The sequence below is a fragment of the Macrotis lagotis genome, chromosome 1 (genome assembly GCF_037893015.1).
Source record: "Macrotis lagotis isolate mMagLag1 chromosome 1, bilby.v1.9.chrom.fasta, whole genome shotgun sequence".
NCBI classification, from domain to species: domain Eukaryota; kingdom Metazoa; phylum Chordata; class Mammalia; order Peramelemorphia; family Peramelidae; genus Macrotis; species Macrotis lagotis.
The window spans coordinates 905351463-905375042 of NC_133658.1; the positions used below are offsets into that span (position 1 = coordinate 905351463).

The 23580-nt window shown below is 38.8% G+C and overlaps 2 protein-coding genes across 4 annotated transcripts in view; both read right to left on the bottom strand.

The window, feature by feature from the left end:
- LOC141509577 (uncharacterized) overlaps positions 1-23580 on the bottom strand; it is a 264113-nt gene that overhangs the window by 194942 nt on the left and 45591 nt on the right. Inside the window, exon 1 of one of the 3 annotated variants that reach the window (XM_074219210.1) lies at positions 6899-9350. The exons of the other annotated variants lie outside the window; for them this stretch is intronic. The gene's annotated coding sequence lies outside the window, so the exon portion shown is untranslated. Of the gene's footprint in view, positions 1-6898; positions 9351-23580 lie in introns of those variants that run through there. 3 annotated transcript variants of the gene reach the window in all.
- Positions 1-23580, bottom strand: part of LOC141509580 (uncharacterized) — a 113597-nt gene that overhangs the window by 44395 nt on the left and 45622 nt on the right. Inside the window, 1 exon segment of the mRNA XM_074219211.1 lies at positions 9351-10374. Coding sequence (XP_074075312.1) covers positions 9351-10374 — 1024 coding nt within the window.

The window sequence follows — 23580 nt, forward strand, 5'->3', positions numbered from 1 at the left end:
CCTCCCCTTCTCTCTCTCTCTCTCTCTCTCTCTCTCTCTCTCTCTCTCTCTCTCTCTCTCTCTCTCTCCTCAATTTCCTTGTTACATTAATATCTATAGGAATGTGTGAAATAACTTTTTTTGTCCCTAATACTATTGGTTCAAGAGTTGGACTTTCCGTGTATTCATTCATATGCTCTGGAATCCTACGTTAGCCCATCCCAATATTTTTCCCTTCATCATGACTATGGGCCTTGACTATCACTTGTGTTCTCTCTTCTGGGAGAAGAGAAGGGGCTCAAGGATGCCTCTCCCCCAGACCTTCTCAGTGAGCTCAGGAAGGGCCCCAGAAGGCTCAGCCATGTTCTGCCCTTCAAACCTGACAAGGAGCACAACCTTAGGTCCCCTCATTCTTGGGGACCTATTTTCCTTTCTTTATAAAGCTTTCTTACTGAGGCCATGTCAAACCAACAGAGAGGGAGTGGTCCTCAAAGGGGCTCCCAAGTTAATGTGGGGGACAACAGACAAACAAGGTAAGGTAAAACAGGGACAAAATCAGCAGAGGGAAAGCATCAGAATTAAATTAAGGAGAATTGGGGAAAACTTTGAGCAGAAAGTGGAACTTTAACTGAGACTTGAAGGAAACCAGGAGGGAAAGGCAAAGGAAAGAAGCCAGAGTCCCTGGACTCTGGAGAGGGGGAATGGACTTAGGGAGGCTGGCACCAGGTGAGGGAGGCATCATGGGAGTGTATGGAATGGGAGAGACAGGTCCCAAGGTCAGACCTGCAGTGCGCAATCACTTGGAGGGTTGAGAGGAGGATGGACCGGAGGGGAGAGACTGCAAGGGGCCTGGCATGAGAAGAAGAGGTAGGATTGACCCAACTTGGCAAGAAAACTAGGAGGATAGTGGCGTCCTATATAATAGGAAAGTCAGTTTGGGAGAAATGGTAAAGAGCTTACATTTGAACAAGTGGACAAATGGCTGCCAGTGTTCCCTCATCGCCTGAGCAAGTCTATCTGTGCTCCCCACTTCTTTACCCACCCCTCACCCTTCTTTCCTAAAATGCAAAGCTCTCCCTGGGAGAGTCTGCTTCCTGGTCACCCTAGGGCATAGAATGTCACACCCCTATGAAGCTGATGTTTGTCCTTCACTCTCAAATAAGACCATGGTATCAGGGAGGTGATGAAGCACGTCAATTGATTTGAGTGAGGGGGGCTGTGCTAAGTCACCAGTCTCACTTTCTCCTTAGGATTCATCTGGTCCAGTGACCAGATATGGATCAGGATGCCTGGAGATGATCTTGGATGCCAGGTTATCAGGGTGAAGTGGTTTGCCCAAGGTCTCACAGTTATAAGTGTATGAGGTCACATTTGAACTCTGGTCCTCCTGATTTTGGGGGCTGTGATCTATCCACTCCACCACTTTTGGTGCCCCTCTGATTTAGTGAATTTCTGAAGACCACACAATTGAGCAGACATGAATCCAGATAGACAGGAAGGAAGCTGCTTCAAGAGAAATTAAGTCTTACGTACCCTCGTTTCATAGCCTCCTCTGTTAATTATTTTATTTCTACATCAAACTTGACTCTACAAGATATCCAGGAGGAGGCATCCAATAGGCAGTCGAAGATGCAAAACTGGAGCTTTTAGGGCAAAAATAAATCTGAAAACCAATCCCATAAGGATAACAAAATCCATTGAAAGGAAGGACCAGGACCAAACTATGGCATACACCTTTCATTAGGTGTAAAAGCTCCTTTTTTTTTCAGGGACCTCTTTGACTTCCACTCTGAGAAGTTTCTAGATGCTCAAGACGGTACTTTGTCATCATGAGGGGTTTGAGCATGTATGGAAGCTCAGATCCTAGAGAATGATGGGGCCTGGGGGTCTGTTGCACTGCCACCATTCCACCCCCTTTTCTCCTAGTTTCAGAGCTGCAGGCAGTGGGAGATTCCACAAGGCTTCTCCAGGGGTCCCACCAGGAGCAAGAGCTTTGCACTGTCACCCCTCTGGGGCTTCAGGAGGCAGTTGCTGGAGGTCCCAGGAAGGAACATATCCCTGAACAACTGATATTAGGAGGGTCTCCTCAGGGTTATGCTTGGGGAGGAGGACTCTGCTGGGGCCCTGCAAGAAGGTAATACCAAAGACAGACGAGAGAGGAATGCTAAACAAAACAAGTGAAGGGGCTTTGGGGTAGAGAAGAAGGAAAATATCTCTCCCCCAATTCAAATTCAACCTCTCCCTGGCTCCTTCTCCACTGGTTCCAAAGAGGCTTGAATGTTCTACATGCGGTAATACCCTTCACTTGAGCCCTACCCCCACCCCCTTAACATTTCTCTCTGAATGTTATACATAGACACATATTCATACATATGGACACAGATTCTTACTAGCTGAGTGACCCTGGACAAGTCACTTCATCCTGTTGTCTCAGTTTCCTCATCTGTAAAATAAGTTAGAGAAGAAAATGGCAAAGCACTCCAGTACCTCTGCCAAGAAAACCCCAAATGGAGAGAGTCAGACAGGACTGAAAAACAACAAATGCCTAATGTTTGTATGAACTCATGTATATCTCCTCCCTTTCAAAGCTAAACTCTTAGAATAAAGTGTATATGCCAAGGTTCCTTAACATCTTTAAATTAGGTTTGCAATAAACCCAAGTTTCTGGGATAAAAATTTTCTCTTCAATAAAAACTGCTGGGAAAATTGGAAGTTAGTATGGCGGAAAGTTGGATTAGACCAACACCTCACACCCTATACCAAGATAAGATCAAAATGGATACAGGATTCAGAAATAAAAAAAACTAGGAAATCAAGGAATATACCTGTCAGAACTATGGAAAGAGAAGCAGTTTATGACCAAGGAAGAGATGGAGACCATCATTAAAAACAAACTAGATAATTTTTATTACATTACATTAAAAAACTTTTACACAGACAAAACCACTATAACCAAGATCAAAAGAAATGTAGTAAATTGGCAAACAATTTTTACAACTAGTATTTCTGACAAAGGATTCATTTCTGAAATATAAGGAGAACTGAGTCAAATTTATTTTAAAAAAAAAAGCCATTCCCCAATTGCCAAATGGTCAAACAATATTCAGAGGCAATTTACAGATGAAGCAATCAAAGCAATCCACAGTCATATGAAAAACTGCTCTAAAACATTACTGATTAGAGAAATGCAAATTAAAGCACCGCTGAGATACCACCTCACACCTCTCAGACTGGCCAATATGACCAGAAAGGACAATGATCGATGTCGGAAGGGATGTGAGAAATATGGGACACTAATATATTGTTGGTGAAGCTGTGCACTCATCCAACCTTTCTGGAGAGCAATCTGGAATTATGCCCAAAGGGCAATAAAAATGTGCATACCCTTTGATCCAGCAATACCACTACTGGTTCTATACCCTGAAGAGATCATGAAAAAGGGTAAAAATTTCACTTGTACAAAAATATTCATAGCAGCCCTGTTTGTGGTGGTAAAGAATTGGAAATTGAGTGAATGTCCATCAATTGGGGAATGGCTGAACAAACTGTGGTACATGTATGTTATGGAATACCACTGTTCTTTAAGAAACCAGGAGGGATGAGGATTCAGAAAAGCCTGGAAGGATTTGCATGAACTGAGGCTGAGCGAGATGAGCAGAACCAGAACACTGTACACCCTAAAAGCAACATGGGACTGATGATCAACCTTAATGGACCTGCTCATTCCATCAGTGCAATAATCACGGACAATTTTGGGGTATCTGCAATGGAGAATACCATCTGTGTCCAAAAAAAATTGTAGAGTTTAAACAAAGACCAAAGACTATTACCTTTAATTTTTTAAAAAAGGTATCTTATTATATAATTTTGCTATCTCCTATATTTTATTTTTTCCTTAAGGATATGACTTCTCTCTCAACACATTCAATTTTGATCAATGGAAACAATGTAAAGACTTTTCGGGCAAACTCTTCTATGGGGGTGGGGGGAGGGAAGCAAAATTGGGGAAAAAATTTTAAAATTCAATAAAACCAATAAATTAGGTTTCTATGAAAACATACACACTCCTATCATAGGTCAACAGGTACTTTCCTACTGAAGTAAAAGCAGAAGAAATACAAATAAGGTCTTGTATGGAACCCTTTTAAGAATGATTGTACAGGGAATTGGTTATGTTTATTACTACTGTTTCTTCCTTAAATTTGTTTAGTTCTCTGACTTCTAAGCACTTTCTATTCTCACTTCCATCTCCAACCCTTAACTGAAATTTTTTTCCCAAACTCCAAAAGCCTCTTTTCTCTGTGCTCCTCTTGTTATAGATAGCTTTAGACAGTGCTGACCCCCCACCCCCCACTGCTTCCCTCTGCCCACGTGGTCTTTCATGGTTCTCATCCCATCTCCCCATTCTTCTCAGGTAGATGGTACAGTCGACAGAGCATCAGCCCTGGAGTCAAAAGGACCTGAGTTCAAATCCAGTCTCAGATACTTGGCAATTACTAGCTATGTGACTTTGGGCAAGTCACTTAACCCTGACTGCCTTACATCCAGGGTCATCTCCAGTCTTCTTGATTCCTATCTGGCCATGGCTGTGGACGGCTCCAGAAGAGAAAGTGAGGCTGGTGACTTAGCACAGCCACCTCACTAAAATCCAAATGAGGTGCACATCATGGCATCACCTCTCTGATGTCATAGCCTTCTTCAAGAACAAAGGACGAACAACATTCTTTTTTACTGGATCATCATCCATGTCCTGCCCACTAACCATAGATATCTCATCTCCTAAGGCTCTGTCCTGGATCTTCTTCTCACTGAATTTTTTTTTTACACAAGCAACTGTCATGGGTTCGATTATTATCTCTTTAAAATGACTCCCAATCTATAGATTCATTCTAACTGTCTAATGCTCCATTCCCAACTAATCCACTGTCAGTAAGACACCTGAAATTGGATGTCCCAGAAACATCTTAAACCCTATATAGCCTTCAGAAGCTCTTTGGGCTTAAGACTCTTTTGAGATTCTCCTCCAAGTCACTCCTGGTTCCTCACTTTCCCTCATGATCTCTTATGCTGAATCTGCTTCCTCATCTTGGAGCTTCTGTCCCATCTTCATCTCTTCTCCCTCCATCCCTGGCATTCATAAGCCAATTCCCCAGCTTCAGGAAAGCTCATATCCCAACAGGCTCCCAAGGTTTCCCTGAAGCCAGTCTCAGTCCTAGCCAAGCTTTTCTCAGCTACTAAATTCAATTCCAAAGCAAGTCTTATCCCATCAGGCTCCAGCTGAAGTGCATTCTCATCTTTTTTTTTTTTCAGGATAAAATACAATCACTTCATCTGAAGCCTTTCACAACACCTAACAGATTGTTCCAGCCTAATTCATGCATCAGGCCCTTGATTCAACAAAATGACTTTCTCATACTGTTTCCTACCTTCCATTTGCCACCTCCAAGATTTTGTAGTTTGGCCCCCTACCCAGAATGATCTCTCACTCCACTTCTAGGAAGTCCTAATTTCTACACAATCTCAAATGCTACCTCCTGAAAAGGTCTTTCTTGATTTCTTCAGCTATTAGGGTCCCCCACCCCCATTCCTTTGTTTTATATGTAGCCTACATTTACTTGGTATGTTATATTCAGACTATATTATATACCTCATTCGTAGCTCTCCCACTGCATAATGGAGCCCTCTCCAGTCATTCTGATCCACATCCAGCAATAAAGCCACTGTGAAGCAATGATCTGTCATCACTCAAATGGACCAGATCTTTTAGATCTGGGTGTTGGTCTCTTCTGAAGGGGAGATAGGCAAACCTAGGATTGCTGGATTTCTTTCTTTTACATCAATTCCTTTATTTTGTATAACACTCAAGGTCAAATGCCTAATGACTACCAAAGTATAACCCATTTTGGTAGACGACTTCTCTAAGTCCCTTATTTTCCAAAATAAATGTTTGGTCTTATTTTATAGACCTTTTACTTAAAAAAAAAAAAAACTTTGTGATAGTTTAAAATATTTAATCTGAGGTAAGTATTCTACTATGGTTCCACCCAGAAAAAGTTCAAAAGTCTCTAATAGATGCTGCATTCCTTCCAACAGTACCTATTGACTGGTTGGCAAAGAGTATAACATGCCTCATAGAAATTATTTTACAATTCAGGTCATTGCTCTGACATAACATTTATCCAGAGTCTAGTTCTGGCTTAGTCAAGATTTCCTACTATCTACACTCATTCTCTCATATTCCTGAAACTTGACACGTTTATTATTTGCTTAAAATTGCTTTTTTTTTACACATTTATTTTTATTTATTTATATTTTATTTTCCCCCAATTACATGTAAAAACAATTTTTAACATTTGTTTTTAAAATTGAGTTTCAAATTCTCTCCCTTCCTTCCTCTCCACCCCATCATTGCAAAAGCAATTTGATATGGTTTATAAATGTAAAGTCATGAAAAACATTTTCACAATGGTTTTGTTGTGAAAGAAAACATAGACCTCCCTCCAGAAAAGAAATCTCAAGAAAAATGAAATAAAAAAATATGCTTCAATAAGATTGTTTTCACAAGGCAAGTGGCACTTAACACAGTCCCTGGCACATGAGGAGGCATTATAAAAAGACAGGGGCTGCTAAGATTCCAGCAAATAGAGCTAGGCCTGGACTCTCAAATCTAGTTTCTGACACTCCCTAGCTCTGTGACTATGGACAAGACATTTCACCTGTTTGCCTCAGTTTCTTCAACAATAAAATATGAATAATAATAGTGCCTATCTCCTAGGGTTGTTGTGAGGATTAAATGAGATAGCACAGTATGGCCCTATAATGGACCCTTAATAAACACAATCCCTTCACTACCTCCCACCCACCCACCCCTGCCCCCCTTCCCACTTGTAAAGTCCATTCTAAAGGAATAAACTCTTACTTAGAGTTTAGTGGCAAAAGATGCTGGTTAGTGGCTGTGATGTGATGGCAAAACTAAACAGGCATCGTAAAGGCCTCTTGTTTGGATCAAAGTAGAGCTCCTATTTCTCCCCAGGCAGGGTGCAGCTTCTGAGAAAATACACATTAAGATGTCCAGTGGCTGGTCCTAGACAAGGGGAGGAGGGCATGGTTTTTCACTGAAGATCCACCTCTTGAGATCCTTCCATCCTTCCTGGGGATCTCTTGGGGTCTGGATATCCCAGGACCTGGAGCTGTCCTTTGAGCCTCCGAGGCTGTCACTAGGGCTGAATGTGAGCCAGGCACTGCGCAGGGCAATATGGACCTTTTCACCCATCTTGATTCATTGCTGGAGAGAGGAAGGGTTTTTGCCTTTTTTTTTTCATATTTTGCTGTATTTTTGTTTTGAGCTTTCTCTCTATGGGCCACCTCTAACAAACTCAACACATCCTGGCATCGGGGTTTCCCACAACTCTAAAAGCCCCTTAAAGTCCTGGAAAGTTCTCTTGAAGACCAAGGGGTGAGCTGTGCAAAGGGAAATAAATATCCACACTGGGCCCACTATGCAGTCTGAACTCCTTTTCCATTAGGGACTGTACTTGATTAACTTGACTGCCCAATGAATAAGGCTTGGGTGTTGCTCTTGGCTTCCTAAATGCACAAAACCATAAGGAGCTCCAGCTCCTAACCCCGATGTTTGAACTGCAGGATCCCATGGGTCATGAGGAGGGGAGTCTGCCATTATTCAATGTCACATCTTCTAGGGCGGTTTCATTTCATGTCAGTATTGAAGCCAAGGTGCCCATCAGCCTGGTTCAGCTCTTAGCCTATCTCAAGGGAGGAGAATTGTCAAAGTTCAGTTCAAATGGATGAGATAACATACATTTGTAGAGGATCCATCAGCATGGTTTCCATGACTTCTTCCAGCTCTGATCAATACAATGTCAGCAGTAGAAGTGAAGGAGGCAGATGGTGGGAGCAACTCAAGGTAAGGGTATGGCAGGGTGTGACCAGCAATGGGTAAAGGGACAGAGGATCAAAGAATGGATGGACATTTGGATAGAATGTTCCCACCATGGTTTTCCAGACTGAGAAGGAAGGAGAGTATATACATCTAGAGTGAGAATGATAGATTATGAAAAGACTGATTAATGGGGCGGGGGGGAGAAGGGGAAAGAAAGTCAGTATACAGGTACAGGGTCATTAGGCACTACTGGATGGGTATGGAATGATAAAATATATGGATTGGATAATGGAATTTTGGATTTTATGAAACTAAAAGATTAACACTGATTTAATGGCAGGAGACATGTTCACTAAGAAAATATTAGAAGTCAAAAAAATTATTAATTAAATTTAAAAAACAGGAAATGGTTGCATTCTAGCATAAAATGTAAAAACATTACAAAACAGCTTAAGTAACAAAAAGCAACATAATCATGTTGCTCAAAGAAACACATTTAATGCAATTTCAGATGCCTAGCGATATCCAGGAAGTATAGTGGATACAGACCCAGAATGATGAAGCCAGAGTTCAAATTCCACCTCAGTTACTGAGAAGCCAGGTAACACTGCAAATGTCACTTAACCTCTATCAACTTCAATTTCCTCCTTGGCAAAATGAAGGGAGTGGGCTTGATGACCTCCAAGGTCCCTTCTAGCTCTAATTCTAAGATCCTATAACTTAAATTAGACATGAAGTTGTTTTACCCTATTACTTTGATTCTGAGTTAAGTTTGTATTATCTGAGAAAGTTTTCTGACAATTTTTACATGTCTGATTCTTGACAATATAGAATCTGGAACGGTTTTATTATCAGTTGATGCTGAATAAGGTATAAGGATTTACTGATTCTGTTTCATATTTATTTAATTTTAAGACTATTCTACAACATAATTCTCTAATAACTAAGTAGAATCAACTTGTAATAGAAGGCTTTTGATACATCTAAGAAGCTTCTTTTCAGTAAGAATCCTCCAGTACTTAACAAGGTCTGAGCAATGATTCATGACTTTCCAACATTCATTTTATTTATAAAAACTTATCTCTGTTATCAGTCATCTGAGGTTGAGTAAGTAAAGCTGCCACAAAGATTCATTACATTTATAAAACTTCTCTACAACATGAAATCACCAAATTTCAGTAAGTTTGTGAACTATGATTGAAGCTTTTCCCACATTTATTAATTTATAACACTTCTCTCTAATATAAATCATCTACTGTTCAATAAGTAATGAGTTCCAACTGAAGCTTTTGCCAAATGTATTATTTCACTTATATCTCTCCAGTATGAATCCTCTCAAGTAGAATAAATAAGACTTGACCCCTGAGGTACTGCTTTCCCACATTAATGGCATCTGTAAGGTTATTTATTGGTCAGTATAAATCTTCCAATTCTAAAGAGCCTATCAGTGAGGCAAGGAATGCTTGGTCACATTTGTTCTAAGGCTTCTCTCCAGTATGAACCTTCTGATGTCGAATGAGGCTACCTTTCTGAGTGAAGGCATTCCCACAATCTTTACATTTATAAGGTTTCTCTCCAGTGTGAATTCTCCGGTGTTGAATAACATGTGAGGAATTTGAGAAAACTTTCCCACATTCATTACATTTATAAGGCTTCTCTCCAGTATGAATCCTCTGATGTCGAATGAGGCTACCATTCTGAATGAAGGCTTTCCCACATTCTTTACATTTAAAAGGTTTTTCTCCAGTATGAATTCTCTGATGTTGGGTAACATGTGAGGTTTTATAGAATGCTTTCCCACATTCATTACATTTATAAGACTTCTCCCCAGAATGCACCCTCTGATGTTGAAAAAGGCCAGCTATATGAGTGAATGCCTTACCACAAAGACTACATTTATAAGGTTTCTCTCCTTTATGAATCTTCAGGTGCTGAGAAAGAGATGAATTCTGAGTAAATGTCTTCCCGCATGCTTTGCATAAAAAAGGTTTCTCTCTAGTATGAATTCTCTGATGTTGAACAACTCGTGCAGTATTAGAGAATGCTTTTCCACAATCATTACATTTATAAGGCTTCTCTCTAGTATGACTCTTCTGATGTTGAATAAGGCCAGAATTTTGAGTGAATTCTTTCCCACATTCATGACATTTATAAAGTTTCTCTCCAGTATGAATCAGCTGGTGTTGAATAAAGTACGAGGATTTACTGAATGCTTTCCCACATTCTTTACATTTAAAAGGCTTGTCTTCAGTATGAATCATCTCATGTACATTAAGATCAGATTTCTGAATGAAGGCCTTCCCACATATATCACATATGTATGGTTTCTCCCCTGTATGGATCCTCTGATGTCGTACAATGCTTGAGTTGTGAGTGAAAGCTTTTCCACATTCATTACATTTATAAGGCTTCTCTCCAGAATGAATCTTTTCATGTTCAGTAAGGTGTGAGCATTGTCTGAAAGTTTTTCCACATTCCTGACATTCATAACATTTCTCTCTAGGATGAATCTCATCATCATCATCATCATCATCATCATCATCATCATCATCATCATCATCATCATCATCATCATCTTTAATCATTTTTCTCAAATCACTTCCCTGTTGCCTCCTTTTCTGGCTGTCGTGTTTCCCCAAATCTGAAAATATGGAGTAGCAATGACTGCCCCCTTTGAGACTTTCTATTTTCATAACCTGGGATGATTGTTCTTCTGGAATATTCTCATTTGGAGTCACCTCTGTGGTTTCATTGCTAGTCTCCAAATCTGAAAGAGATTAATAAATCATGAATTTCTCCAGTTCTCCAATCTGGGAGAAAGAGGATGAGGTGATGCAACTGAAAATGGTTCCAGTAATTGAAAGCACATGGTTTTGAGACCTCTCAAATACATAAAGTCTGACACTCTAGTGAGACAGTGAGCAAAGACAATGGAAGAAAAGTGAAGAATCATCTCAAGATTTTGGAGGGAGAGTGATGTGTGCATATATTAGGAGCCCTGTGGTTGAGGACAAACAATCAAGATTGAATTATGAGATGCTCCCAAAAGAGACTGGGACTGGATCACTCTGGCTTGCCTCTGATGAATGAGGTTTTAATACAATAGTTTAAAAGAAGAAATGGAGAGACAAGAAAATATGAGGAAAGTAGGGCTATGGGGAAATATCTGGGATCAGGACACAGGTCCTCAGAACCTAAAAGCTAAAAGATTAACATCACTAAATGGCCACTCTGGCCAGTAGAAAAAAGCCTTGCCTCATTTCTCAGATTTATAGAGAAATGAGTCAAATTTATTAAAAAACAAGTCATAACACAATTGACAAATGGTCAAAATGAACCGGCAGATTTTTCAGACAAAGAAACCAAAGCTATCTATAATCATATGAAAAAATGCTCCAAATCATTATTGATTAGAGAAATGCAAATTAAAACAACTCTGAGGTATCAGAGGTAATATATTAGAAAAGAAAAATCATAAATGTTGCAGAGAATATGAGAAAGTTGAGACACTAATGCATTCTTGGTGGAGCTGTGAACTGATCCAACCATTCTGGGAAAACAATTTGGAACTACACCCAAAGGACTATAAATAAAACTGTGATCCAGCAATACCTCTTACTAGGTCTAAATCCCAAAACAATCAAAAAAGTGGGGGGGGGGGGGAGCAGCCAATTTGTACAAAAATATTCAAAGCAGCTTTTTTTGTAGTGGCAAAGTATTGGAAACTGAGGGGATACCCATCAACTGGGGAATGATTGAACAAGTTGTGATATGATTGAGATAGAATATTACTGTGCTCTAAGAAATGATGAGCAAGTGGATTTCAGGAAAAAGACATGAAAAGACTTATGAAGTGGTACAAAGTGAAGTGAGCAAAACCAGAAGAACATTATATACAGTAACAGCAATGCTGTACAATGATTAACTGTGTATGAAATGATGATCAGGGGCAGCTAGGTGGCACAGTGGATAGAGCACCGGCCCTGAAGTCAGGAGGACCCGAGTTCAAATCCAATCTCAGACACTTAAAAATTGCCTACCTATGTGACCTTGGGCAAGTCACTTAATCTTATTGCTGTAAATTAAAATTTTTAAAAAAGAAATGATCAACTGTGTATGAAATAGCTATTTCTCAGCAATACAACAATCCAAAACAACTCCAAAGGACTCATACTGAAAAATGCTATTCCCCCTCTAGAGAAAAACTAATGGCGTCTGAATGCAGATCAAAGCATACTGTTTTTCTTTTTCTATTTTATCGTGGTTTTTCTTCCTTTGGGACTATGTCTTCATTCACAATATAAATAATATGGAAATATGGGAATATGTTTTGCATAAGGAGGGAGGTGAGAGAAAGTTTAAGACTCAAAAAAATTTTTAGGGGCGGCTAGGTGGCACAGTGGATAAAGCACCGGCCTTGGAGTCAGGAGTACATGGGTTCAAATCCGGTCTCACACACTTAATAATTACCTAGCTGTGTGGCCTTTGGCAAGCCACTTGACCCTATTGCCTTGCAAAAAAATCTAAAAAAAAAAAAAAAATTTTTTTTAAAGTAAGAATTGGGGGCAGCTAGGTGGCACAGTGAATAGAGCACCGGCCTTGGAGTCAGGAGTACCTGGGTTCAAATCCGACCTCAGACACTTAATAATTACCTAGCCATGTGGCCTTGGGCAAGCCACTTAACCCCATTGCCTTGAAAAATCTAAAAAAATAAAAATAAAATTAAATAAATAAAATTTAAAAAAATAAAGAATTGTCTTTACATGTAATTAGGGAAAAATTAAACATTTTAAAAATAGAAAAGACATTGGATTTGGTATGGGTTCACATCCCAATACTAATATTTACTCTCTATTTCTGTTGTTGTTCAGTCATTTCGGTTGTGTCCAAACCTTATGACCTCATTTAGGATTTTTTTGCCGAAATTACTAGAATGGTTCATCATTTTCTTCTACAGTTCATTTGATAGATGAGGAAACTGAAGCAAACAGGGTTAAGTAACTTTCCCAGGATCACATAACTAATGAGTATATGAAGCCAGATTCAAACATAGGAAAATGAGTTTCTCTAACTTCAGGACAGGTGTTCTAACCACTTTGCTACTTAACTTCTCCACTTCACCTTGGATAAATCATTTGGATCATCTTTGATATGTTTCTTCATCTGCAGGATTACAGGGATCAGACTAAAACATCTCTTAGTTTGCTTCTCTACAGTTTTGACCCAACAGGCTAGAAAATATAAGAATATATCTGATATGTGCACAAGTCTTTGACTTTTTACCATATATTTTCCACACATCCCATGTCACGTCAGCAGGACATCCCTATCATGAAAGTATAATAGGGATTTTTAATTCCTGTTTTACACAAATTGAGAGAAGATAAGTATCTTGTCTAGAATTATATAGAAAGAAATAATTGCAAAAAAAAAAAGAAATAGCTCACATTTATATAGTACTTTTAGGGCTACAAAAGACTTTCCATAGAATATGATAGATAGGATGCCTATTATCATTCCTATTTCAAATACAACCCAAGACTGAACCTATTTTCTACTATTTCTTGTAGCTGCCTTTCAATTTTTTAAAAATAATTTTGAACCAAAGAGAAACAGAAAAATGGACATAGGGCCCGGGAAGAAACTGGTACCAAAAGGGAGAGTCAAAAGGAAGTAATGTCACAAAAACTCAGGGAGAGAAAGGGAGAAAGGAGGATAATGGGAAGGAAGGGAAAAAAAGGAAGAGTGGGGGAAGAAAAAGACAAGAATAGAGAGAGGATGGGGTACAAAGGAAGGTTGTGAGAGTATGAAGTGAAACAGAGATCAAAGATGAAGAGGGAGAAAATCCCATTTGATTTGGTAATTAAGAGACAACTTTGAAGGAGTTACAAGTGTGATGAATCCATATTGCAGAGAGTTTAGAAGAATCACAGATTCACAGAATTGCAAATTCAACCTGAGAAAGGGAAAGTGTCTTAGTATACTCATTTAGTTCAAATTTCCAAAATATATATGACAAGTAATTATCCCTCTCTGACTGATGACATCTTAGGAAGGTGGCCATCATTTCTGTAGACATCCCATTGGAATACCAGGACATAATTAATTAAAAAAAAATTTTCCCCTGACATCAAGTCTAAATTTTCCTCCCTGCCATTTCCATCCCGAGGCCAAAAGATTAAATCTAATGCCTCTTTAAAAAAAGATTTTTAATATTTGAAGATGCTTATCATATCTCCTTCCCCTTTCCTCTCTTCATTTACATACTTCCTTGATTCTTTTAACAAATCTTTATAACATGGACTCACTCAAGACTTTTCCCTGTGTTGGTTGCTCTCCACTAATAATCTCCAATTTATTCATGTCCTTCTGTGATTCCCAGAACTGAAAAAATTCAGATGAATCATTATTTATTTATTTATTTATTATTTTATTATATCTGATCACTCATTGAATTTCCTTTTGTTGACTTCTCTCCTTTTTAAAGGAGGAATATCATTCAAGAAAAACCAACTACACTGGTTTTGACAGAGAATTCCAGTAGATATCTATAAAAATGAAAATCACTATCCCTATTATATCATGATTCTATACTTGGCTTGTGATAACTTTCCCAAACTACTCATCTTATTTCCTCTTTCTCTTCAGGTAATCTGTAGTACACTTCAATGACAAAATTTCCACAAGTTATTCCTCCTTTGCCTAACATACAAATGCACTTCTTCATGTTTACACCCTTTGGTTACTAAATTTCATGAGTATAAGGGGATAAGATTTGGACCCCCATCTTGTCTGATAAAGGGAATTCTCTGGAAATTCCCTGTATCAGCACAAGGGAATACCTTCTTGACAACAGTCTGGAGAGAACTGGCTTTCATATGGAGCTGTTAATTGACTTGACTTGGGTAGCAAAGTCACTGTTAAAGAGACAGAACTTGAATCTATGTTCTCCAGTCTTCTAGGTCAGCTCTCAGTCCAATGTCACAGGATTAACATTACATGAAAAGTTTACCTGTTTACCTGTATTGTTTTCTTTTGAACAATTTGGTCAAATAAGTCTTATCTCACTTATCCCTTATCCCACTAAGTCTTAGGGAGGATTTGAACAGTTTTAGAGTTGAAAATTACAATATCTGAAATCTCTTTGTGAAAGACAAAGTTACTTCCTGCTTTCTTTAATATCATAAAGATTAACTTAGATTTTAAAACAGTAACATAAAAGTACAGAAATAGTTTCAAGGATATCAAAGAAATGGACTGTCATGTTTGCTGTACATTTCTGACCTGCTATGGTACTATGGTACATCATCTAATTTGCATATATATATATATATTACAATTTTGGAGAGTTAAAAAAACCTGAAAAATCATCTAAATATTTGTTGACAATTTTTTTTAAAGGACTATCCGTTTGATGGGGAAATTTGGAGAGTTGTGGCTTTTCAAGACAGGATGTTTTTGTCACTGATGGGGGGGGACTATACTAGAAGACTGCAACTTCTGAGCTGGGAAGTGCTATCAATCAAAAGCAACTTCAGGCTCCGGATTGGTCACAACTGACTTCACTGACCAATAGTGTAACAGACATGCTGCTCTCTGCTACCAACACTGGTGTGAGAAGGGAAAGCAAGGAGCTTGCAGCAGCTGAGGGACTTAACAGTCAATCTCAGAGGCAACATGAACAAGATTACTATAAACTCCAATCTGATTGAACCAGGACATTCTGCATTCGACAGTTCAAAAAAACCACTGTTCACCTTCAGAGTTGACACTTTCACAATGATGCCAACAATGTAAAAGTGAAAGAACCACAAAAATAACTAAAAGTGAATTCTGCAAGATTACACTGAAACACAATATGACTAGTAAGGAAAATGATCAGTGTTGGGGAGGACACTAATGCATTGTTGGTGGAACTGATGCAAACTGATCCAACCTTTCTGGAAAACAATTTGGAATTATGCCCAATGGGCAATAAAAATGTGTATACCCTTTGATCCAGCAATATCATTACTGCTGTGTCTGTGTCCTGAAGAGATCAGGGTAAAAGGGGTAAAAATCCCACAAAAATGTACAAAAATATTCATAGCAGCTCTTTTGTAGTTGCAAAGAATTAGAAATTGAGGGGATAGCCATCAATTGGGAATGGCTGAACAAATTGTGGTATATGAATGTGATGGAACACTATTAATTTATAAGAAATCATGAGGGACAAGACTTCTGAAAAACCTGGAAAGACTTGTATGAACTGATGCTGAATGAAATGAGCAGAACCAGAAAAACATTCTGCACACTAACATCATGTTGGGTGATGGTCAACCATGATGGACTTGTTCATTTCGGCTGTTAAATTATCAAAGACAATTTTAAAAGGCTTGTGATGGAAAATACCATCCATATCCAGAGAAGAAACTGTGGAGTTTAAATGAAAATCAGACTTTATTGTCTTCAATTTTTAAAAGTTGTCTTATGTATTAAGTCATCGTTTTTCTCTCTAATATTCTCTTTTTTTCTGTTTGGATCTGATTCTTCTCTCACAACATGATCAATATGGATCTATGTTTAGCATGGCTATAAATATAGCTTTCAGTCAGGGGGTGGGGGAAAGGAGAAAAATGTGAAACTCAAAACTTTGCAAAAAAATGACTGATAAAACTACTGTTGCATGTAGTTGGAAAAACAAATAAAATATTTTTAAAAAGATTACAGAAACAAACATGTTTCCAAAAAAGAGTTGAGCATACATCTACCCCACTATTTTGTAGCTGTAGTAGCTCCAAAGGTATAGTGCACTGCACAACTTTTCAAACTTTTTTACAAAGTACTGATCAGTTTCATTGGTTTTTCCTCTTTTTTTGTTTATCCAGATGAAATTGTGATAAAGGCAGATTTATAAATTGTGATAAAGGCAGATTTCAGTGGGACCATCACCTTACACCTAGAAGTAGTTTTTGTTCTTCTCCAAGTAGCCTATGATAGCATTAACTTTTAGGGGTTGGGGGAACAACAAACTGAATTGGTATTGGATATTTTCATAAACAAAACTGAATTATGTACAAAAGATTTTTGTACAGACAGCTGCAGAGTGGTCCACAAAACCTGTCTTGTAATTTTTGGTGATTATGGAAAAGGAAGCTTATTGCCACTTGGTGGAAGAATGGGCATGGTGCTGGACTATTTGATAGACAGTCAGGAAGACTGAAGCTCAGATCTTGCCCCAGACTCTTCCTAGCTGTGTTTCCTCAAGATCATCTCTATTTGTTTTCATTTCCTCATTTATAAAATAGGAATCATAACAGCACTAATCTCCCATGGTAGTCATTAGGACACAATAAGAACTTTTGAAAAGAAGGTGACAGCAAGGTAATGCAATGGACAGAGCACCAGCTCTCAATCAAGGACCTGAGTTCAAATCCAGACTAAGATACTGGACAAGTACTAGCTATGTGATTCTGGACAAGTCACTTAATCACAACTGCCTCACCAAAAAGGACTCCTTAAAGTGCTTCATAAATGCTAGTTATCATTTTGAAGTCTTTACAGTTTAAAAACAGTAATAATTTTACATCCCACAATGCACAGCAGGCTTCTAAAATCTGTCAATAGTTTATATATTTAAAATGAATAAAATTGTAATAGCATGGAATATTCCCCAATAAAACCTTCTTAGGGTTAATATTCCTAGTGAAGTCCTCTCAGGGTTAAGAAATATTAAGAAAACCAAAGAAGAAAGACCTTGCATTCCAAATGAGACTTGTAATGCCAGCTGTTTTCTCAATAAGGAACTGGGTGGACAGTAGACTGTTCCTAAAAAATCTTGTGTTCCAAGACAAGTTACATTACTTCAATAAGATAGTTATAATCCTAAAGGTTATTCTCACCATCTGGATGGTGAGATAATAGTTTATGAAAACCTTTCATTCTTTTCTTTGTTGCTGGGGTAGATTTTTGCGAGTAGGAAGTAACTCTGAAGACTAACCAATGAGATCAGGAGTGTGCCCTTTTCTCGAGAAAAGCCAAAATAAACTTTTTTTTTTTTGCTCAAGAGGAGTCTCTACATTTTTTTAAGTGGAGTTTTATCTCACACATTACATAAAAAACCATGTGTAACTATTGGCAAAATATTCAGCTAATTTAGTCATCTAGCATAGTACATCATTTTCCTAGATTTTTAAAATGCTGATTCTGGTCCATATGTCAATCATAGGTAATTCTCATTTAGAATGACAATTTAAATCCAGACTAGTTTTTAAATTTTTATTTTGATAACAAGTAAATTCAAGAATCAATACAAAGTAGTGAAATAAGAATAAAAACTAGTTGTTAGAAACCAAAAAAGTGAATGTAAGTGGTACGAGTTCATATTACTACTGAAACAATGTAAATGTGATATAATAGGAAAGTTTAAAGGTAGGTTATGAGATAGAACTGGGAAAATAAGCTGGGTTACTGAGTTAATAGAAAGATCTGCATTAACTTACACCCAAGAATAAAGTTAGCTTTGAGAATATGAGCTTTGCCAAAGTCAAGTGATCATTACACTTTTTTTACAGAGAAGTTATATCTGCTATTTTCCCTTTAGATGTAATGCTTAAAAGTGAATTTAGTTCATTTATTTTGATCTAAATAAAGAATATTTCTTCTAAAACAAAAAAAAGAATCAATACAAAGTTCCTTTTAAAAAATAAGGACTGAAACTTTTTAAAAACCTGTTGAAACGCGATGGATTATTGAAAGACTTTTAAAGGTAATGTTCAAGCCAAAAGAGAGCGATTTCCTTAACTAGGAGTGAAAGGATCAATAGGCGGATAGGGAGAAGAGAAACACTTTTAGATGGTTAAGATCCCAGATCAGGAGCTTTCCTTCTTCCTGTGTTTCATTGCCAGAGTCTGGGGTGATCACTCTTCACCAGCTAGTGAAGGTATGGTTGGGAGACTCTAAATTGGAATTTATACATATATACATACATACACACACACACACACACACACACACACACACACACACACACACACACATATATATTCTGATGAACTTTGCCTTTGTTTTAACATAAGTGATTGCTATCTTTCTTTTGTGTTAATACTGTTTTGATTAAGTTCCAAAAATGCCCTTATGGTATAATACGCCTAATATATTATTGCATTAAAAATGCTTGATTGTTAAGGAGTGGCTGGATATAGGGATAGAAAATACATAGCTAGAGTTCTAGGGGAAATACTTTTCATCTCAATAGGGCTTATAACAGAGATTCCAAGTGTGTGTGATAAAAATACACTAAACAAAATCTTCAGGGACTGGTCTGAGCCAAATAAAGTTTTTATTTGCTTTCCTCAGGAGAAGGGCAAACTCCAAGTCTCACAAAAGTAGTGAAGATCAAGGAGTTGCCCCAAATGGACAGTGAAGCAAGATTATATGGCCTAACATGACCCCCACCTCCTCCCTATCCTCTGTCAACTCTTCAGTTACATTTTACTTGTGAAAATCTACCCCAGCAACAAAGAAAAGAATTTAGGGTTTTCATAAAATATTACTTCATCCAGATGGTAAGAATAACTTTCAAGATTGTAACTATCTTATTAATGTCTGTAAATCTAGTAAAAATTGGTTTATCATAAAGTTATGAACTTGTCTTAGAATACAATGTCTTTCTAGGAACAGTCTACTATCCTCCCAGTTAGTAAAAATACCCTTATCATGGTGTTACAAAATGGAATTTGTATGCAAACTGTCTTCCCCTTGGAATGCAAAGTCTTTCTTCTAAGAATAATGGTTTGTTTTTCTGAATATTTCTTAACCCTGAGAGGACTTCACTAGAAATATTATCCCTAACAAGGTTTTATTGGGGAGATTCCACTCACAAGTTTGAATGGAACCCTATGTCGATGGTGGTTCTCTGCAATCTAGATACGTGATACAAAGGCAAGCTGGAGTAAGTGGACCAAACCCAGAGGACAATGAGGGGCTTCACATGCCTCAGAGAGAGGTGTATGGCCCTTCCCTTAAGGGGCAATGTTGACCCAACTCCCACCATAGTGAGAACAAGGTACATTTATAGCTCTCCTTTGCTGGTGTAGTTCATTTGAAGCATCAACATAGGAGATTGAGAAAAGAGGAAATTAAGTCACTGAAGCTTGGTTTAGTTGAGAAAGGGACAATAGATCTTGGGAAGGTTTTGGAGGCATCTGTAGACAGCAGAAAGGCACCACAGATACTCAAAGACTGAAGACTAGAGAGCATCCATGAAAGGGCCAATGTCCTGGAGCAGGCCTGTTGGATTTTGGAAGAGGAGAGAGTTGGCGATGACATAAGGGAAAGAAAGAAGTAGACACACCTTAAGCAACTACTACCTATCAAGTCATCAGGGCTAGATGCCTCACCAACCTCTCACTGAATCCCCACAACAGCCCTGGAAGGGGTCTATTATTATTCGCATTTTACAGATGGGAAACTAAGGCAGACTAAGGTCCAGTGATCTGAGGCTGGATCTGAACTTGGGCCTTCCTAACTGCAGGTCCAGAGCTGTCTGCTGCACATAGGGTGATGGAGAGAGAAGGTCCTGAAACTTGGGACTGTGAACTTTGTATTTTACTGTAAAGACAAACAACTTCGGTTAACACAACAATCAACCACAATTTTGGAGGCTCCTGACAGAAAGAGGATGAACTCAAGAGTTCAGAAGGAGACATGGATGTACTGCTCTGGACAAGGCCAATGTGGTCATCTGTTTTGCTTGACTATGCCTATTGGTTACAATTATTATTTTCAATAGTGTTGGGAGATGTGGATTTTCATTCATTAAAAATAATATAAAATTGTTTTAAAAAAGGAAGTTGTTAGGGCTTGAACTGTGTGGTGGCCACTTAACTCAGGTGACCACAGCCTCCTGGCCCAACTCCCACCCCAGCAGCTCCCTCTCATGGCTTTGGTTGGAGACTTTCACCTAAACATCTAGAGACACTTGATTAGAGAAATCTGAGTGAGACCAGTGGCTTGAGACCTGGATCAAGGGGACAACAAGCCCTTCCATTAGGGGCTCTAATGCACTCACCTGAAATGCCCTGATGTAAGAGTTATGATCTATGTCTCTCCTCCACCTCAACTACTATCCCAAGGCCACAGGGCCAGGAACAGCAGCCCAGGTACAAACAGGGGCTGTAGCTGTAGCAGACTTCATTTCCTGGGCTGTGTCTGTATTAGAGGATTATCATTCATGCCCAGGTCACTCTGGATCCCCACTTCTGACACTCAGGAAAACATGTGTGTGTGGACCTTCTGCACTGGCCCACCATGTGGGCTGGAGGAGACCCCTTCCTGTGATTGTCTGAGTCTCTCTATCCTGCAGTCACTTGGGGGGAGAGGAGAAGGCTATCCTGAAGCAGGTCCACTTCCCTCCACTAACCCCTAAGTCATGGGGTCCCAAACAATAGGAGAGGGTTTGCTTATTCTTTTCAGTTCCAAGTACTCAGATGGGGTCTTTGACTCAGAGTTCAAGCCATAGAGTTGTCAGAGATGAAGATTCCAGAACCAATACTCTAGCCAATGCAGGAGGGGAGCTCTGAGAAGGAAGCCAAGACCCCACAACACCAGCCATGGGGCGCTTTGGGCTTGGCCTCACTAAGATTAATACTGTGGGGTGAGTTAAGACCTGAGTTGGTGGAGAGAATTTGTTCTTGATATATCTGAAGTAAATATTCCTTCGTAAAAACTGATTTGTTGTAAGTTGCTAAATGGAAGTGGGGTGCTAGCCACTGATCCCCTAGTGGAGTCTCAGTCTGATGGCAGAGAAAAGAGACCTCTGCAAATCCCTGAAGGTGCCAGAGAAACCTGGGTGGCCTTTGGGATGTTACATAAGTGAATTTTCTTTTCTTCCCCAGAAATCAAAACTTCAAGAAGCACTTCATTTTGTTCTGGACAAAACTGAAGCACCTGACTACCTCAGTCAGCTCAAGCTGCCCACAACTGAAATGAAATAGCATAGCCTTTTAGTGAGCCTTAAGAGGACCGTGTCCTGATCGTCTTCAGTTCTATTAGCAGTATGCTAATAATAAGAGTAAATGAGTCAGATGGTAGGAGCCATCAAGGGTTAGGTTTTGGCGGACTGTAATTGTCTTCAGGACAAGAGACTCAAAAGAAAAGGATCATGGGGAACTGAAGTGGCTCCCCAAGAGGTTGAGACTGGGAAGAGATGATGGGGAGTGCCACCAGGAGGACTTAGAGATCAACAGAGAGGAGAAGGAACTGAAGAACAAAGCACAAGATCTGAGAGGTCACCAGGCAGAGAAAAACAATGATAAAGTGTGTGTGTGTGTGTGTGTGTGTGTGTGTGTGTGTGTGTGTATTCACAATATAATCATTTATAGAAGGATGATTACGTGATAAGCGGGGAGCTAAATGGTGCAGTGAGTGGAGCAATGGTCTGGAGGCAGGAGGACAGGAGTTCAAATCTAGCCTCAGACACTTGACTATTATTAGCTGTGTGACCCTGGGCAAGTCACTTTAACCCTAACTGCCTCACATCCAGGACATCTCCAGCTGTCTTGATCCACATCTGGCCATTGAACCCAAATGGCTTCAGAGGAGAGAATGAGGCTGATGGCTTAGCACAGCCCTCCCTCCCTAATGTCATGGTCTTCTTCAAGAACAAAGAACAAACATCATCAAGTAACTACCAACTGCTGGGGACATAGAAAAAGAAGTCAATTTCTAATCAAAGAATGTGAAGCTTATTTGGGGAAAATAACCCTAATAAGTCCTCTCTATGCCCTAAGATACCAAACTCTTATTTGAGAAACCTGGTACAAAGATATTTTCCTCATTCAACTACTTCCCTTATCCTAATGCATTCATTAATTATTTATCAATTCTGCAACCCATTCCTCCTGGGGTTTGGAGATATCTGTGGGGAAGACACCCAAATGCATGCTAGGAAACACTGGGCTTTGTCCTTAGCCCTGCAGCTCAGCAATGAGGACCTCTGGGTCTTTCCATCCTCCTTGAATCTCGATCCATCTATATGGATTGTTTTCCACCAATAAGGTCTTCATTCCCTTAAAAATCAGTTGTGAATAAAGTTTGAGAAATTCCTGAACACTTTTCTATAGTTCACAACAATTAGAAAGTGATCCATAAGAACCCTTGGAGGGTTAATGCCAAATAAGGTTTTTTCACATATATATCATTTGTCACATTCTATCCAGTATGAATCTTCTGGTGTCTAATAAATATTGAATTCTCAGTAACATTTTTTGCATTCTATGTATTTATGAGTGTTCTTTTCAGTATGAATCCTTAGAAGTAATAAGCACTGAACTCTTAAGTGAATATTTTCCCAAATTATTTATATTTGTGAGCCTCCATGCCAATATGTCTCAGCTCACATTCAATAAGGATTTCTTTCTATCATAAATTCTGTGATGCAGGAAAAAAATGTCAAGAGCTGGGAAATGACATTTATTAGGCTTTTCTCCTATATGTATCCCCCTGACATACAATGAGTCTGAAGCTCTCAATGAAGGAATTTCCAAACTTGTTGAATTAATAATAAGGCTTCTTTCTTCCAATGACTCCCCTGGGGCTTCACGAGATGTGACCTTTGAACTGCAGGCATTCCCACATTCATTGTATTTGTAAGGCTTCTCTCCAGTATCAAATATCTAACATGCAATAATAGTTAAATGTTTCCTTCATTCACTCTATTC